The following is a 19,945-nucleotide window of genomic DNA, read 5'->3' as shown; positions in this document are numbered from 1 at the left end:
GGTAGATGCCTGTAGCAGTGCAGGAAACAGGGTCACGGACACTGGATCACACACAGGTTCAGTCTTTATTCACATGTAGCCGCTCAGGTAGATGCCTGTAGCAGTGCAGGAAACAGGGTCACGGACACTGGATCACACACAGGTTCAGGCTTTATTCACATGTAGCCGCTCAGGTAGATGCCTGTAGCAGTGCAGGAAACAGGGTCACGGACACTGGATCACACACAGGTTCAGGCTTTATTCACATGTAACCGCTCAGGTAGATGCCTGTAGCAGTGCAGGAAACAGGGTCACGGACACTGGATCACACACAGGTTCAGGCTTTGTTCACATGTAACCGCTCAGGTAGATGCCTGTAGCAGTGCAGGAAACAGGGTCACGGACACTGGATCACACACAGGTTCAGGCTTTGTTCACATGTAACCGCTCAGGTAGATGCCTGTAGCAGTGCAGGAAACAGGGTCACGGACACTGGATCACACACAGGTTCAGGCTTTATTCACATGTAACCGCTCAGGTAGATGCCTGTAGCAGTGCAGGAAACAGGGATACGGACACTGGATCTCACACAGGTTCAGGCTTTATTCACATGTAACCGCTCAGGTAGATGCCTGTAGCAGTGCAGGAAACAGGGTCACGGACACTGGATCACACACAGGTTCAGGCTTTATTCACATGTAACCGCTCAGGTAGATGCCTGTAGCAGTGCAGGAAACAGGGTCACGGACACTGGATCACACACAGGTTCAGGCTTTATTCACATGTAACCGCTCAGGTAGATGCCTGTAGCAGTGCAGGAAACAGGGACACGGACACTGGATCACACACAGGTTCAGGCTTTATTCACATGTAACCGCTCAGGTAGATGCCTGTAGCAGTGCAGGAAACAGGGACACGGACACTGGATCACACACAGGTTCAGGCTTTATTCACATGTAACCGCTCAGGTAGATGCCTGTAGCAGTGCAGGAAACAGGGTCACGGACACTGGATCACACACAGGTTCAGGCTTTATTCACATGTAACCGCTCAGGTAGATGCCTGTAGCAGTGCAGGAAACAGGGGCATGGACACTGGATCACACACAGGTTCAGGCTTTATTCACATGTAACCGCTCAGGTAGATGCCTGTAGCAGTGCAGGAAACAGGGGCACGGACACTGGATCTCACACAGGTTCAGGCTTTGTTCACATGTAACCGCTCAGGTAGATGCCTGTAGCAGTGCAGGAAACAGGGTCACGGACACTGGATCACACACAGGTTCAGGCTTTGTTCACATGTAACCGCTCAGGTAGATGCTTGTAGCAGTGCAGGAAACAGGGTCACGGACACTGGATCACACACAGGTTCAGGCTTTATTCACATGTAACCGCTCAGGTAGATGCCTGTAGCAGTGCAGGAAACAGGGTCACGGACACTGGATCACACACAGGTTCAGGCTTTATTCACATGTAACCGCTCAGGTAGATGCCTGTAGCAGTGCAGGAAACAGGGACACGGACACTGGATCACACACAGGTTCAGGCTTTATTCACATGTAACCGCTCAGGTAGATGCCTGTAGCAGTGCAGGAAACAGGGACACGGACACTGGATCTCACACAGGTTCAGGCTTTATTCACATGTAACCGCTCAGGTAGATGCCTGTAGCAGTGCAGGAAACAGGGGCACGGACACTGGATCACACACAGGTTCAGGCTTTATTCACATGTAACCGCTCAGGTAGATGCTTGTAGCAGTGCAGGAAACAGGGACACGGACACTGGATCACACACAGGTTCAGGCTTTATTCACATGTAACCGCTCAGGTAGATGCCTGTAGCAGTGCAGGAAACAGGGACACGGACACTGGATCTCACACAGGTTCAGGCTTTATTCACATGTAACCGCTCAGGTAGATGCCTGTAGCAGTGCAGGAAACAGGGTCACGGACACTGGATCACACACAGGTTCAGGCTTTATTCACATGTAACCGCTCAGGTAGATGCCTGTAGCAGTGCAGGAAACAGGGACACGGACACTGGATCACACACAGGTTCAGGCTTTATTCACATGTAACCGCTCAGGTAGATGCCTGTAGCAGTGCAGGAAACAGGGTCACGGACACTGGATCACACACAGGTTCAGGCTTTGTTCACATGTAACCGCTCAGGTAGATGCCTGTAGCAGTGCAGGAAACAGGGTCACGGACACTGGATCACACACAGGTTCAGGCTTTGTTCACATGTAACCGCTCAGGTAGATGCCTGTAGCAGTGCAGGAAACAGGGATACGGACACTGGATCACACACAGGTTCAGGCTTTGTTCACATGTAACCGCTCAGGTAGATGCCTGTAGCAGTGCAGGAAACAGGGACACGGACACTGGATCACACACAGGTTCAGGCTTTATTCACATGTAACCGCTCAGGTAGATGCCTGTAGCAGTGCAGGAAACAGGGTCACGGACACTGGATCACACACAGGTTCAGGCTTTATTCACATGTAACCGCTCAGGTAGATGCCTGTAGCAGTGCAGGAAACAGGGTCACGGACACTGGATCACACACAGGTTCAGGCTTTGTTCACATGTAACGGCTCAGGTAGATGCCTGTAGCAGTGCAGGAAACAGGGACACGGACACTGGATCACACACAGGTTCAGGCTTTGTTCACATGTAGCGCATACACTGCTTTGGCAAAGCCACAGGATAAACAAAACAAAACCCTTCTCGGCTGAGAAACTAAATTAACCTTAAGGAAACTTGTCCCTGACTATACAGGAGACTGGCTACCAGTCTCCCACCTTGGCAACAACAACGGGTGGCACAGTGCCTGCTCTGTAGGTCCGGTCTGGACAGGTCAGCTCTGTGTGGTGCCGCACTCCTAGTCCTCACACACAGACTATTATCAGGCCTGGATTACACAGCGGACCTCCCTGGTGTGAACCTTTACCAAACACCCTTTAGCTGCCTGGCTGGGACATACCTGTCTTCTCAGACCACACCCTTCACTCTCTCACATACCCCTCCCCCCCTCAATTCTGACCCCTTGGGCGAACTCCAGCCACCAAACAATAAGTTCGGGACAAGGCATCCCGGCTCTGTGCTCCACTGTGAACCTAAAGTTCTGTAGTGACAAGAACCACCTAGTCACCCTGGTATTCTTGGCCTTGGTCCTGCTCATACAAGCGAGGGATGAGGGGTTGGTCACTAAACAGAACTGCCTCCCAAGCAGATAGTACCTCAGGGCCTCTAATGCCCATTTTATGGCCGGACACTCCTTCTCCACTATACTGTAGATCTTTTCTGCTGGCGTGAGTTTTCTACTCAGGTAGGTGACCGGATGTTCTTCTCCATTCACCTCCTGAGACAGGACAGCTACCAGCCCTACATCTGACCATCTGGACCACAAACTCTCTCCTAAAGTTGGGCGTAATGAGGACAGGACATCCACACAAGGCCACCTTTATTGCCTGAAAAGCACTTTGGGCCTGGTCATTCCACTGCACCATAACAGACTTCTTACCCTTTAGAAGGTCCATCAGGGGAGCAAATACTGTGGCAAAGTTGGGTATAAATCGCCTGTAGTACCCAACAATGCCCAGAAATGACCTAACTTGTTTGGTGCTCAGAGGTCGAGGCCATTCCCAGATAGCGTTGACCTGGGGTTTGATTATACCACAGCCGATCACATACCCCAAATAGCGTGTCTCCTCCATCCCCAAAGCATACATTTTGGGGTTGGCAGTCAGGCCGGCTGCTCTCAGAGAATCCACTACCACTTGTACCACTTGGACAAATGACTCTCCCAGTCATTGCTGAAAATGATGATGTCATCCAGATATGCTGAGGCGTATTTTCTATGGGGTTTCAACACTATGTCCATTAGCCGTTGGAATGTAGCTGGGGCCCCAAGGAGCCCGAACGGTAACACGACATAGTGAAAGAGTCCCTCAGGGGTGATAAAGGCAGTCTTTTCTTTGGCGCTGTCAGGGGTACCTGCCAATATCCCTTAGTGAGATCAAGCGTGGAGAAGTACCGTACCCCTCCCAGCCTCTCAATAAGTTTGTCTACCCGAGGCATGGGGTAGGCGTCAAACTTAGAAACCTTGTTCAAACTTAGAAACAAAGTCCTTAAGGGCATTTAATTCAGGTCCTGATAATGGGTATATAGTCCCAAAAGGTATGGGCGCTCCAGGAAGCAATTCTATCGGGCAGTCGTAAGGGCGGTGAGGTGGTAGTTTGTCAGCTTCCTGGTTATCACAAACATCCATCAAATCCGCATATATTGTTGGTAACTGATGCTGTTCCTGGTCTTGAGCAGAGACTGGAATCGTTGGTTCGGGTTGGTCTTTTACCTCATTGTCTTTTGGGGGAAATCTCAGCTCCTTAGTTCCCCAATCGATGGAAGGATTCCGTGCCTGTAACCAAGGTAGGCCTAAGATGACTGGAAAGTGTGGAGAAGAAATGAGTAGAAATGAGAGAGTTTCACGATGCTGAGGTTCTATGTGAATCTCCAAAGATACAGTCTCCTGGTCTACAGGTCCCGAACTCGGGAGACCCGTCCACAGTCTCCATCACAATAGGTGAATGTCTCTTAGACGAGCGTATTCCATGTTTCTGGGGGAAACCAAAGTCCATGAAATTTCTGCTAGCCCCGGAATCTACCATAGCTGATGTAGAGATCCACACGGAGTTGATTAGTAGTTTAAGAGGGACAAAGTAATGTGAATCCTTGTTCTCCTTTTTAACCTGAGAGGTCACTGATGATATATAATGGACACTTTCTCCAGCTGATTGTTCCCCCTCTGAAGCTGAAGATTCCTCATTGGATGCATCAGGATCCATTACAGCGGCCACTGTTCTCCGGGGGCGATTCGCAGAGCGGCTTATGCAATTTATAAGGAAATCTCCCGACTTTCCACAGTATAAACACAGATTTTCTTTGAACCTATGTTCTCTTTGCTCGGCACTCTCCCGTTTCTGAATTGCATCAATCTGCATCGATTCCGGTTGGGATTCTCGGGACTGCTGGTCAGATGATTTTTTATAACCCAGTGGTGATGTGGTAGTATATTGACTGGTCGTGCGGTTTGCATAACCCCATTTCTCTTGTCGACGTTCTGTCAGACGAGTATCAATCTGAATGCAGTGATCAATAAATTCAGAAAAGACCGAAGGAGCTTTTGCTCGCGCTAATTCGTCTTTAATATTGCTGGAAAGTCCACTCTTGAAAAGTGCTAGCCTTGCGGAGTCAATTCCAGCTAGTGTCCACCATCCATCTCCGGAATTCCATGGCATAATCCGCAACAGAACGTCTGCCTTGCCGCAACGTTAATATGGTGGTCTCTGCTGTAACCATTCGGTTGGGGTCATCAAACATCCCTTTCATGGCGTCCATGAAGTCTTTGTAGTCATTCAGGCAGACGTCATCGGTTTCGATTAGCGGATTTGCCCAGGCAATAGCTTTGTGTGGTAACAGCATAATGACGCACAGCGCTCTTGATCTCTCAGTTGGATACTGGTTAGAATGCGCATCAGAGTACAGATTGCACTGGTGTACGAATCCTCTGAATTTATCCCGGTCACCATTGAATCTAAATGGCGGCAATCTCGGGGATGGAGCAGAGGTGGGAATCAGGCTTTGTGCATCCAGCTGTGCAATACGTCCTGTGACCGTATTCATGGATGTCTGTAATTCCTGCAGAGCTCGGCCTTGCATAGAGATTTTACTAGTGGTCACTTGATCAAAAGATTCCTATTGGTGCTTCATATCTTGGACCTCCGCATACATTGCGCCCAAGGCGGCTTCGACCTTTTTGAAGCGGACCTCCCAAGCTTCTTTCCCAACGGACTCCATTGTAGGTGTTGGAGCTGGGACTGGAACAGCAATGCAACGGACAGGGGAGCTGGGACTGGAACAGCAATGCAACGGACAGGGGAGCTGGGACTGGAACAGCAATGCAACGGACAGGGGAGCTGGGACTGGAACAGAAATGCAACGGACAGGGGAGATGGGACTGGAACAGCAATGCAACGGACAGAGGAGCTGGGACTGGAACAGCAATGCAACGGACAGGGGAGCTGGGACTGGAACAGCAATGCAACGGACAGGGGAGCTGGGACTGGAACAGCAATGCAACGGACAGGGGAGCTGGGACTGGAACAGAAATGCAACGGACAGGGGAGCTGGGACTGGAACAGAAATGCAACGGACAGGGGAGCTGGGACTGGAACAGAAATGCAACGGACAGGGGAGCTGGGACTGGAACAGAAATGCAACGGACAGGGGAGCTGGGACTGGAACAGCAATGCAACGGACAGGGGAGCTGGGACTGGAACAGCAATGCAACGGACAGGGGAGCTGGGACTGGAACAGCAATGCAACGGACAGGGGAGCTGGGACTGGAACAGCAATGCAACGGACAGGGGAGCTGGGACTGGAACAGCAATGCAACGGACAGGGGAGCTGGGACTGGAACAGAAATGCAACGGACAGGGGAGATGGGACTGGAACAGCAATGCAACGGACAGAGGAGCTGGGACTGGAACAGAAATGCAACGGACAGGGGAGCTGGGACTGGAACAGAAATGCAACGGACAGGGGAGCTGGGTCTGGAACAGCAATGCAACGGACAGGGGAGCTGGGACTGGAACAGCAATGCAACGGACAGGGGAGCTGGGACTGGAACAGCAATGCAACGGACAGGGGAGCTGGGACTGGAACAGCAATGCAACGGACAGGGGAGCTGGGACTGGAACAGCAATGCAACGGACAGGGGAGCTGGGACTGGAACAGCAATGCAACGGACAGGGGAGCTGGGACTGGAACAGCAATGCAACGGACAGGGGAGCTGGGACTGGAACAGCAATGCAACGGACAGGGGAGCTGGGACTGGAACAGCAATGCAACGGACAGGGGAGCTGGGACTGGAACAGCAATGCAACGGACAGGGGAGCTGGGACTGGAACAGAAATGCAACGGACAGGGGAGCTGGGACTGGAACAGCAATGCAACGGACAGGGGAGCTGGGACTGGAACAGCAATGCAACGGACAGGGGAGCTGGGACTGGAACAGAAATGCAACGGACAGGGGAGCTGGGACTGGAACAGAAATGCAACGGACAGGGGAGCTGGGACTGGAACAGCAATGCAATGGACAGGGGAGCTGGGACTGGAACAGCAATGCAACGGACAGGGGAGCTGGGACTGGAACAGCAATGCAACGGACAGGGGAGCTGGGACTGGAACAGCAATGCAACGGACAGGGGAGCTGGGACTGGAACAGCAATGCAACGGACAGGGGAGCTGGGACTGGAACAGCAATGCAACGGACAGGGGAGCTGGGACTGGAACAGAAATGCAACGGACAGGGGAGCTGGGACTGGAACAGAAATGCAACGGACAGGGGAGCTGGGACTGGAACAGCAATGCAATGGACAGGGGAGCTGAAGCTTCTTTGCAGTATTTTAACCCCTTCCCTGCCCTTTGTTCATTTTGACATCTGGACTACAAAACCCCTTAATGGGGAACAAATAAAAAATACATAAGTAAGGAAAGAAAGAAAACGCTATAAATCCTTCTGTAGAGACGAAGACACAACTGAAACGTGTATCTAAGGACCACGTGTGCAATAAATAATAATAAAAAGTCTGTAGAAAGAAAGATGCCAATATTTGCTAACAGAGGAAGAAGGAGAGGGAGAGGGCCAGTCACCATCCCCCTACCTCGTGTCACCATCCCCCTACCTCATGTCACCATCCCCTACCTCGTGTCACCATCCCCGTACCTCGTGTCACCATCCCCGTACCGCATATCACCATCCCCCTACCTCGTGTCACCATCCCCCTACCTCGTGTCGCCATCCCCCTACCTCGTGTCACCATCCCCCTACCTCATGTCACCATCCCCTTACCTCATGTCACCATCCCCCTACCTCATGTCACCATCCCCGTACCTCATGTCACCATCCCCGTACCTCATGTCACCATCCCCTTACCTCATGTCACCATCCCCCTACCTCATGTCACCATCCCCGTACCTCATGTCACCATCCCCCAACCTCATGTCACCATCCCCCAACCTCATGTCACCATCCCCGTACCTCATGTCGCCATCCCCCTACCTCATGTCGCCATCCCCCTACCTCATGTCACCATCCCCCTACCTCATGTCACCATCCCCCAACCTCATGTCACCATCCCCGTACCTCATGTCGCCATCCCCCTACCTCATGTCGCCATCCCCCTACCTCATGTCACCATCCCCTTACCTCATGTCACCATCCCCTTACCTCATGTCACCATCCCCCTACCTCATGTCACCATCCCCGTACCTCATGTCACCATCCCCCAACCTCATGTCACCATCCCCGTACCTCATGTCGCCATCCCCCTACCTCATGTCGCCATCCCCCTACCTCATGTCACCATCCCCTTACCTCATGTCACCATCCCCTTACCTCATGTCACCATCCCCCTACCTCATGTCACCATCCCCCTACCTCATGTCACCATCCCCCTACCTCATGTCACCATCCCCCAACCTCATGTCACCATCCCCGTACCTCATGTCGCCATCCCCCTACCTCATGTCACCATCCCCGTACCTCATGTCACCATCCCCCTACCTCATGTCACCATCCCCTTACCTCATGTCGCCATCCCCCTACCTCATGTCACCATCCCCGTACCTCATGTCACCATCCCCCTACCTCATGTCGCCATCCCCCTACCTCATGTCACCATCCCCCTACCTCATGTCACCATCCCCGTACCTCATGTCACCATCCCCCTACCTCATGTCGCCATCCCCCTACCTCATGTCACCATCCCCCTACCTCATGTCACCATCCCCCTACCTCATGTCACCATCCCCGTACCTCATGTCACCATCCCCCTACCTCATGTCACCATCCCCGTACCTCATGTCACCATCCCCCTACCTCATGTCACCATCCCCCTACCTCATGTCACCATCCCCCTACCTCATGTCACCATCCCCGTACCTCATGTCACCATCCCCGTACCTCATGTCACCATCCCCGTACCTCATGTCACCATCCCCCTACCTCATGTCACCATCCCCGTACCTCATGTCACCATCCCCGTACCTCATGTCGCCATCCCCCTACCTCATGTCGCCATCCCCGTACCTCATGTCACCATCCCCGTATGTCATGTGACCGTCGCCGGTTCCACTCATTCACTGAAGGTTAGATATAAACAAGGCTCTGGTTTTCCAAGTAGGCAGAAAGTGTAAGAGGTTCCCACCCACTTGGAGAATTAGAGATAGTTGACACATAATCCACTGTAACGTTTGAGCGCAGCGAGAATCACGTATGGCGAGAAGGATTGTGAGTTTGGTGGCAGGTCACAACTATACATGGCCTTTAGATGTCAGGACGCTTACATGTGAGGACAGAGGATTATTCTGCAGTACTCGATGCTCGGCCTCCGTACGCGGGCACCTACCTTATGTGCCAGTCTACACCTCGCTAATCCGCATGGCCATTGCTGGCTTTCATTTCTCTGTAAGGCTCCAAAGTTACATGAACTGAATCCAATAGCCATCGCCTCTCGGCCTCCGTCACCTCCCAGTGCAGGGTCATCTCCTGAAATACTGAGCTGTAGGACACCTGAGAACAGAGAGCACAACATACAGAACGGCTTCAGCTCCCAGATACAGGCCAGCGGCCACAGAGGAGGGTCAATGGATGCAGAGAGGGGTCAGTGGCCACAGAGGAGGGTCAGTGGCCACAGAGAAGGGTCAGCGGCCACAGAGAAGGGTCAATGGATGCAGAGAAGGGTCAATGGATGCAGAGAAGGGTCAATGGATGCAGAGAAGGGTCAGCGGCCGCAGAGAAGGGTCAATGGATGCAGAGAGGGGTCAGCGGCCACAGAGGAGGGTCAGTGGATGCAGAGAGGGGTCAGTGGCCACAGAGGAGGGTCAATGGATGCAGAGAAGGGTCAGCGGCCACAGAGGAGGGTCAATGGATGCAGAGAGGGGTCAGTGGCCACAGAGGAGGGTCAATGGATGCAGAGAAGGGTCAGCGGCCACAGAGGAGGGTCAATGGATGCAGAGAGGGGTCAGTGGCCACAGAGGAGGGTCAATGGATGCAGAGAAGGGTCAGCGGCCACAGAGGAGGGTCAATGGATGCAGAGAGGGGTCAGTGGCCACAGAGGAGGGTCAGTGGCCACAGAGAAGGGTCAGCGGCCACAGAGGAGGGTCAATGGATGCAGAGAAGGGTCAATGGATGCAGAGAAGGGTCAATGGATGCAGAGAAGGGTCAGCGGCCGCAGAGAAGGGTCAATGGATGCAGAGAGGGGTCAGTGGCCACAGAGGAGGGTCAATGGATGCAGAGAAGGGTCAGCGGCCACAGAGGAGGGTCAATGGATGCAGAGAGGGGTCAGTGGCCACAGAGGAGGGTCAGTGGCCACAGAGAAGGGTCAGCGGCCACAGAGGAGGGTCAATGGATGCAGAGAAGGGTCAATGGATGCAGAGAAGGGTCAATGGATGCAGAGAAGGGTCAGCGGCCGCAGAGAAGGGTCAGCGGCCACAGAGGAGGGTCAATGGATGCAGAGAAGGGTCAGCGGCCGCAGAGAAGGGTCAGCGGCCACAGAGGAGGGTCAATGGATGCAGAGAGGGGTCAGTGGCCACAGAGGAGGGTCAATGGATGCAGAGAGGGGTCAGCGGCCACAGAGGAGGGTCAATGGATGCAGAGAAGGGTCAGCGGCCACAGAGGAGGGTCAATGGATGCAGAGAGGGGTCAGCGGCCACAGAGGAGGGTCAATGGATGCAGAGAAGGGTCAGTGGCCACAGAGGAGGGTCAGCGGCCACAGAGGAGGGTCAATGGATGCAGAGAGGGGTCAGTGGCCACAGAGAAGGGTCACTGGCCACAGAGAAGGGTCACTGGCCACAGAGAAAGGTCAGCAGGCAGAGAAGGGTCAATGGATGCAGAGAAGGGTCAATGGATGCAGAGAGGGGTCAGTGGCCGCAGAGAGGGGTCAGTGGCCACAGAGAAGGGTCACTGGCCACAGAGAAAGGTCAGCAGGCAGAGAAGGGTCAGCAGGCAGGGAAGGGTCAGCGGGCACAGAAGGGTCAGCAGGCACAGAAGGGTCAGCGGGCACAGAAGCGTCAGCGACCGCAGAGAAGGGTCAGCGGGCACAGAAGGATCAGCGGGCACAGAAGGGTCAGGGGGCAGAGAAGGGTCAGCAGGCAGATAAGGGTAAGAAGGATCAGCGGGCAGAGAAGAGTTAGCGGGCACAGAAGGGTCAGCGGCCGCAGAGAAGCACTCACCTCCTTAAAGTGCAATCTGTTAAATAACCGCACACTTGTAATGTTATCTTGTCCGATTTTAGCCTGAAATGTGGAGACTCCCAGGGTTGTGGCACCTACATTTAGGGCGGAAACAAGAGCTGAGCTCCTATAGGTTCAGTTGTATCAGGTGACAAAATCGCAGCAAGTACAGCACTCACCATAATACAGCATGAGCCGCACCGCCTCCTCCCCAAACCCTCGACCTCGGGACATAGGCTCTGCAATACCAGACAGGAGATATCACTACAAGTATTAGAATGCAATGCGACTCGCAACACAGACAACCAGCAAGCCATATGTAGCCATCAGTCTGATCTCGGCAGAACAGCAAAGGTTGCAATGAATAGAATGCATTGGTGTGCAGGGCGCTGAGAGGGAGACCTCCGACCCCCTGTTTGGGTTTTCTCACTTTTATATATGGATTAGAATGGGTTAAAAAAAAATAAAAAAATCAGCATATTCCCCTCAGCGATCCCCTCCTGACTGGCCACTGGTCCTGTCTGACATACTGGTGACTACTGAACCACATAGAGAAACATATATAGAGCCTATAGGGCTAAGTGAGGCTACATAAGGGCCGAGCATGGACAGGGAGTGTTGTCATGAGGACAGGAATAAGAAAGCTGCTCAGGGACTTCTACAATCACATGTGGCCACTTCATCTGCAGCAGACCCTCTCCCCACCTTCTGGGAGTCCGATGTGCAGGTCACACTACAGAACAGATCAATCTGAACAGGCTCCAGTCATGATGTGTCCTATTTGGCGGTGCAGATTGATGAGCGCAGCGCCCGTGTCTGGCAGTGACATTTATTAAGGCCGCGCGGAGCCAATTTGGGAGGACTGGCAGCAGTCGAGACACGAGGACGGGGTGAATGGATGTGGTGCGTGCGGCGTACTATAGTGACTAGGAGGGGAGGGATCAGTATCCGGCCATAGGACTCTCCTCAATATGGTCTGTAACGCTGGACAGACGGTACAAGGACACCCATCAGGTAATGGCCAGTGGCCACTTCATCATCTGTCAGGCCGTGCACTGCAGCTAAGGTCAGATTCACACTATTTTATTCCGTTGTTCTGATCTGTCACAGGATCACTAATAGAATGACGGCGCACCCTCTCCTCACACCCGCCACCACGTCTCTGTGCCACGACCCCTACCAGCAGCTGATCTGGTGGCCCCCTCCCCAATCTGATATAGAGGACCTATTCTAAGAAATGTTCAGCCACTTTGTAATTCAGGAAAAGATCTTCAAGTTCTTAGAATCAGATTTCGCTTAAGTGCAATTCCAATTTTTAACAACTTTGTATAAATATTTTTTTTAAACTCGTTTTATTGAAAAGTGAGAAACAGAGCAAATAATACATTGGAAAAGAATGGAATGGAAGCACAAATCAGACAGACAGAAAAATTACACACAAACAGAGAGAAGCCACAACATCATCATCGCCCCCCGCCCATCGCCCGCACAGTTCAGAGCAGAATATTACAAGTCATACCGACAAAATGAAGCAGTATCATGACAGGGGGAGCCGTGAATCCAACCAGCACCAGCCACCCCTTACGGAGTGAAGGCATCAATAGCCGAGCGCATTGAAGGGGCAGAATATTGGGTCATGGGGGGAGTCACACCAAGCTCCCCAAACTTAAGAAAACTTCTGGGGGCAACCTCTCCCTTTATATATAATCTGATTAAATGGAAGAACCGCATTAACCAGCTTCCGCCACTGGGAAACGGACGGAGGTCTGGGAGCCATCCACCGCAACGTTCTCCAGCCAGGACTCGAACTCCAAGATCCAGAACAAGGTACTTCACAATATGTCTATCAATAGTCCAAGTCAGATGACGACTTAGATGCAGAGCGGGATTCAAAGCCCTTTATTAACAGAACGAGTAAACCCGATTATACAGATCGCCAGGAAGACTACTACCATTCTGCTTACTACAAACGCACAGAGAACGCACATCAATGCAAGACCGGCTACAACAACTGCCCCACAGAACAGAAGATCCAAAATACTTCCCAACTTAGAGAGACACCCTTCGCTTCTGAAAGGTACTACACAGATTGGACTAAACCAGAGACATCCACCAGGTATGACCACACCACCAGCTGGTTCTAATGCTGTTCCAGCCACCATGGACTTTGCCAGGTTCCTTGCTCAACGTGAGTTGGTCACCAAGGGACTTGTAAAGTTCACTGCTCGTGCTGAAAACTACAGAGCCTGGCGAGCTTCTTTCCAAAACGCCACCAGAGACATAGGTCTATCATGTAGTGAGGAACTGGATCTCCTGGTAAAGTGGTTGGGAAACGAAACTACAGAACATGCAAAGATAATCCGAGATATCAATATATATCGCCCAGATGTCGGACTCAAAATGGCCTGGGATAGGCTCAACGAGTGCTACGGCTCACCCGAGGTCATAGAAAGTGCCTTATACAAAAGAATCGAGGACTTTCCTAAGATAGCTAACAGAGACTATCCAAAGCTTAGAGAGTTAAGTGACTTAAGTTATCGGAGTTGCGTGTAGCAAAGGCAGGAGGAGATTTGGTGGGATTGACATTTCTTGATACTGCCAGAGGTGTTAACCCCATAGTTCAGAAGCTCCCGTATAATATACAAGAGAAGTGGGTTATACATGGTTCTCACTATAAACAGGTTCACAAAGTGCCATTTCCCCCATTTAATGTATTTGTAGATTTTGTCTCTGAACAAGCAAAAATCAGAAATGATCCAAGCTTTGATTTCATGTTGTCATGTGGTACCACCCATGTTAGTAAACCTCGTAGAGCATTGGTAGAAGTGCACAAAACTAACGTTTCCTCCACAGGTTCAGTCCGCCAAGAGTCTAGCCCACGTCTAGACATGGACCCAAGCAAACAGTGTCCCTTACACAAGAAGCCATATTCCCTACTTAAGTGTAGAACCTTCAGGGAAAAGTCACTGGAGGACCGGAAAGCCTTCCTTAAGGAGAACAACATCTGCTTCAAATGCTGCTCTTCAACTTCACATTTCGCTAGAGACTGCGAGGTCCATCCTAAGTGTTCCGAATGTGACAGCTCAGAACATAACTCAGCTCTACACCCTGGACCACCACAGCGGACTGTTCCCCAAACCCAAGAGCATAGCGGGGAGTCGAAAGGACGTTAATACAGACACTCCAGCAGTCACTTCTAAATGTACAGAGGCATGTGGAGGCCTCAGAGGAGGCAGGTCCTGCTCTAAAATCTCTCTAGTGAGAATCTACCCAGCAAGTGACCGGAACAAGGCCATCAAAGTGTACGCAATTCTGGATGATCAAAGTAATAGGTCGTTAGCCAAGTCTGCCTTCTTTGATAGCTTTAATATTGAAGGACCCAGTGCACCCTACTCTCTGAAAACATGTGCCGGTATGGTACAGACGGCTGGAAGGAGAGCAAGAGACTACGTAGTAGAGTCCATAGATGGTAAGGTGTGTCTGCCACTGCCAACTATACTGGAATGCAACCAAATTCCAGACAATAGACCCGAGATACCCAACCCTGAAGCAGCGGTGCATCAACCTCATCTGAAGCATATTGCACACCAGATTCCGAACCTTGATCCAGAGGCTCAGATAGTCTTGCTCCTTGGTAGAGAAATTCTGCAAGTCCACAAGGTTAGACAACAGGTCAACGGTCCCCACAACACTCCTTATGCCCAGAGACTGGACCTAGGATGGGTCATCGTAGGGCAGGTCTGTTTGGGAGGTCTACACAAACCCACAACAGCCAACATCATGCTTACCAATACACCCGAATGTGGACGTCCATCTCTCCTCCAACCATGCGAAAATCACTTCTTCATGAAGGAACTGCCACATAGCACTTCACCACCAGATATCATGTGTAGTCCTGCCTGTGATGACTGCATGTGGGACAGCAATCAAGATCACTTAGGGTGCACAGTTTTTTGCAAGACAAGAAAAGACGATCATATAGCAAAGTCATTTGAAGATAAACTGTTCCTTGATATAATGGATAATGGAATGGAGCAAGATGAATTCAAAGAGTTGGATTGCGCCCCTACCATTCAATCCTCAGAGGCAACGCTTACCGGACAATAGAGGACAAGCGTACAAACGATTCGTCTCCCTCAGGCACAGACTACGAAGCAAGCCAGAGATGAGAGATCATTTATTTACCTTCATGGAAAAGATATTCCAGAATGGTCACACAGAGTTAGCACCTACTCTTCTAGACTCTGAGGAACGCTGGTACCTGCCCATGTTCGGGGTCTATCACCCAAAGAAGCCTGGTAAGACCAGAGTGGTGTTTGATTCGAGCGCCAAATACAAAGGTGTCTCATTGAACGACGTCCTGCTGTCAGGCCCGGATCTGAACAAGCTCATAGGAGTACTCCTACGCTTTCACCAAGATGCCGTTGCATTTACAGCCGACATCCAACATATGTTCCATTGTTTTCTTGTCAAGAAAGAACATAGGAATTTTTTGAGATTCTTGTGGTTCGAGGATAACGACCTGTCTAAAGACATTACAGAATATCGGATGAAGGTACACATCTTCGGTAATAGCCCTTCTCCTGCTGTCGCCATCTATGGGCTGAGACGCGCAGCTCAAGAAGTCGAGGCAGATGTCAGACTCTTCGTAGAAAAGGATTTCTATGTGGACAATTGTTTGAAATCTATGCCCACAGTTGAGTCCGCGATTAGTCTTCTAAAGAGAGCCAAAGAAACGCTCGCTCTATCTAACCTGAGGTTACACAAAGTCGCTTCTAACAGAAAGTGATGGAAGCCTTTCCTTCTCAGGACCGTTCAAATGATTTAGAAGATTTGGATCTAGGTGTTGATTCCCTTCCTATGCAACGAAGCCTCAGCCTACTCTGGGACATTAAAGATGACACCTGTACCTTCCAGTTTGGTGAAGACGAGAAGCCCTTCACACGCAGAGGAGTGCTATCGACTATAAGCAGTCTATACGACCCACTGGGTTTTGCAGCTCCAGTAATCATCGAAGGCAAAGCAATGTTAAGAGACTTCACCAAAGAGGTGACGGACTGGGACACTCCTCTCCCCATACAGGAAAAAGCCAACTGGTTGGCCTGGAGGAATTCCCAGTCAGCCTTATCAAATCTTCACATTGGACGCTCCTATGTTCCAGAATCAACTGTCAAGGTTGTGAAACAAACCTTTTGTGTTTTTTCTGAGGCATCAGTCAAGGCGATTGCTGCCGTCGCCTATTTGAAGACAATAGACACTAGCGGACAATGTCATGTGCTGACGCCGCTCCATGAACACAAGATACCACGTCTGGAACTTTGTGCCGCTGTGTTAGCAGTAGAGTTGGCTGAATTGATCAGAGATGAATCTGGAGATTAAAGAAGCCGAGTTCTATACTGACAGCAAGATAGTTCTAGGATACATCTATAATGACGCTAGACGCTTCTACGTGTACGTCCACAACAGAGTGCTAAGGATCAGAAGGTCTACCTCTCCCGAACAATGGCAGTATGTGCCTACACATTTCACCCCAGCAGATCTAGCAAACAGATCCGTTGCTGCCAATCGTCTCAAAGACACGATGTGGTTTACTGGACCTACGTTCTTGTATAGACCAAAGCCCAGCACGACAAGAACCACCATGTTTGAGCTCGTAGACCCCCATGCTGATGTTGAGTTATGCCCTCAGGTATCTGTACTGAACACAGAGACTGTAGACTGCCAGCAAGGATCCCATCACTTCAGTAAGTTCTCTACTTGGAGATTCCTTACCCTTGCCATCACCTGTCTGATTCACTTTGCTTGGTCATACAAGACTACCTCATTGGCTAAAGAGAAACTCTACACAGGCTGGCACCATCGTAAACGTGTTACACAGCTCTTGATCTGGAGCGGCCTAAGAATGTAATTGTCCAAGTAGTACAAAGTCTTTCCAACGCCTTCTGAGTGGAAAAAGGAATACATTCCTACCCTACAACCTAGGAGAAAGTAGCTAACTGGCGAGTCTAACCTCCAGCCTGGCGATGTGGCGTTAATGACAGATTGTCAGATACACCGTAATGAGTGGCCCCTTGATCTCATCACCAAGACATTCAAGAGTAAAGATGGAATTATACGTAAGGTAGAGGTTAAAAGTCGGAAACAGGGTGAGACCAAATTGTTCTTGAGACCAGTGGGAGAACTTGTTCCTTTGTTTTCATCTAACGAACCTAGTAGTGACGTCGACCGACGTCAAGCGGGGAGTGTTCTGCCCTCATAGGCCAATTTATATTGTATGGTAACAGCACCATCTACTGGTCATTCACTGTAACCTCCTTCTCAGCTCCAGCCCTAGGCATTATGGGTAGTGCCCGGGTTTTTTCTACTTCCTTCCTCTTCAGCCACCATTTTACATCATCTCCCAGAATGAGGAGGTCACACTCTGCCATCTGCACCATGTGTTTGCTATCTCAAGCCTGTTTCAAGCATAGTCGGTAAGAGAGTTATACTTATGTCACTATGCCTTGTTTTACTGTGTGCTGATGCATTACATAGTTCTGTTCATAGTCTGTATTACTACCTCATGTTATACATACTTGAGATTATATATATATGCACTGTACAGATTGTACAGTGCATACATATATATATATATATATATATTGTGCCATCATTTCTTTCTATAGTTTCACCTTTCCTGTCTTTCCCATCAACTTCCAATAAAGAGGTTTATCACGTCACAAGCCTTTTTCTTAAGAAGACAGGGGGTTTAGCTACATGTCTATTACACACCTCAGTCACGTGTATGAGGACAGTATAACTTCCATGGCTCGGGGCAGGGATGTAGAGGGGTCAGCCATGAACAGGAGGAGGTCGTCGGCATAAAGCACGGTCCTCTCCTCCCGGGCGCCTACAGATACACCTTTACAAACAGGATCCTGCTGGTGAAGCCCTGGGGAACTATACAAAATGGAGATCCAAGTAATAAAACGGTCCCCAAACCCATACCTGCGTAGGGACTGCAAAAGGACAGGCCATTGGACTGAGTCGAACGCCTTAGCCGCATCCGAGGCCACTGCCCAATCCTCCAAAGAGACCGAGCCATTCTGGGTCACCACCTGGACACGCCTGAGGTTGTCAGATGTAATTTGCCTGGCATGAAACCAGTCTGGTCTGGGTGGATCAGATCTAAAACCACAGTATTAAGTCTCCTTGCCAACATCCTAGTCAGTTATTTATAATCAATATTTAATAAAGATATAGGCCTATAAGAACCACAGTGCAGTGGATCTTTATTTGGTTTGTATAAATCAATATTAACAGCAATATCTTTCATTACAGAAAAATGCTTCTTTCCCTCTCTGGTCACTCAGCAGGAATTCATTAGTGGTTTCAATGAAGGATAAGGTTACAGCAGCTGCACACAGAAGCCTATGGAGAGGGACACACACATAGACACTGCTGCTGACCCCGCTAAGTTTTCTAGGTCACCCCTGGCCTGGGTTCGAGCTTCACTGTTCATGACTCATTTATCATTTCCTCCAGAGAGACAGCATGGAGCCGGGTCTCCTCCTCGCACACGTTGTATAGCAGATTCCTCAGCCCTCTCCATAGACTTATACAGAAACCTGTAAAGCTTTTACCAGAGAATTCAGAGAGATCAGCACCGGAGAAGATGAAAAGGAGCCTGAGAAGTGGAGAAAGAGGCATTATTCTCGAATAATAATACTACTACTAAAGTGACTTTATCAGTGCTTGTACGTACAGTGCTTTCATCCATACGCCAAGACTATGGGACACCTATATTATCACATTATACGCTGCATACTGGAGACATTTCTCGTCAGATTAGTCCATGAGACTGGCCGAGGTTAGAGCATTATTCAGTCACCATAGGACGGGTTCTGCTGGTGTCACACAGTCGGCACTTGGCATCGGTGACTGGAGACTGTTATACCGCTGCTCTGCCATCCATGAAGCTCAGGACAAACCGTGATGATGCTGCTCTCTACAACCCAAGGCTGAGGACTGTATACGTATACTGTGTATATATATGCTGAGGACCATATATGTATACTGTGTATATATATATGCTGAGGACCATATACGTATACTGTGTATATATATGCTGAGGACCATATATGTATACTGTGTATATATATGCTGAGGACCATATACGTATACTGTGTATATATATGCTGAGGACCATATACGTATACTGTGTATATATATGCTGAGGACCATATATGTATACTGTGTATATATATATGCTGAGGACTGTATACGTATACTGTGTATATATATGCTGAGGACCATATACGTATACTGTGTATATATATATGCTGAGGACCATATACGTATACTGTGTATATATATATGCTGAGGACCATATACGTATACTGTGTATATATATGCTGAGGACCATATACGTATACTGTGTATATATATATGCTGAGGACCATATACGTATACTGTGTATATATATATGCTGAGGACCATATACGTATACTGTGTATATATATGCTGAGGACCATATACGTATACTGTGTATATATATGCTGAGGACCATATACGTATACTGTGTATATATATGCTGAGGACCATATACGTATACTGTGTATATATATGCTGAGGACCATATACGTATACTGTGTATATATATATATATGCTGAGGACCATATACGTATA

General features: G+C 49.9%; 1 protein-coding gene across 3 annotated transcripts in view; it reads right to left on the bottom strand.

Moving 5' to 3' along the window:
• The window catches only part of NAT9 (N-acetyltransferase 9), an 87,149-nt gene that overhangs the window by 1,971 nt on the left and 65,233 nt on the right, over positions 1-19,945 (bottom strand). For 2 of the 3 annotated variants that reach the window (XM_075261910.1, XM_075261912.1), the window contains 3 exons: positions 11,457-11,516; positions 11,278-11,372; positions 9,453-9,616 (listed from right to left, as the gene is read on the bottom strand). In XM_075261910.1, coding sequence (XP_075118011.1) covers positions 9,476-9,616; positions 11,278-11,372; positions 11,457-11,516 — 296 coding nt within the window. In that variant the 3' untranslated portion in view covers positions 9,453-9,475. The remainder of the gene's footprint in view (positions 1-9,452; positions 9,617-11,277; positions 11,373-11,456; positions 11,517-19,945) is intronic. The other variant, XM_075261911.1, reaches the window with a different exon arrangement.

Source organism: Leptodactylus fuscus, unplaced genomic scaffold, assembly GCF_031893055.1.
Source record: "Leptodactylus fuscus isolate aLepFus1 unplaced genomic scaffold, aLepFus1.hap2 HAP2_SCAFFOLD_61, whole genome shotgun sequence".
Lineage (NCBI taxonomy): Eukaryota > Metazoa > Chordata > Amphibia > Anura > Leptodactylidae > Leptodactylus > Leptodactylus fuscus.
Note: the sequence above shows the minus strand (reverse complement) of the source record. Positions and strands in the feature narration are given on the sequence as shown.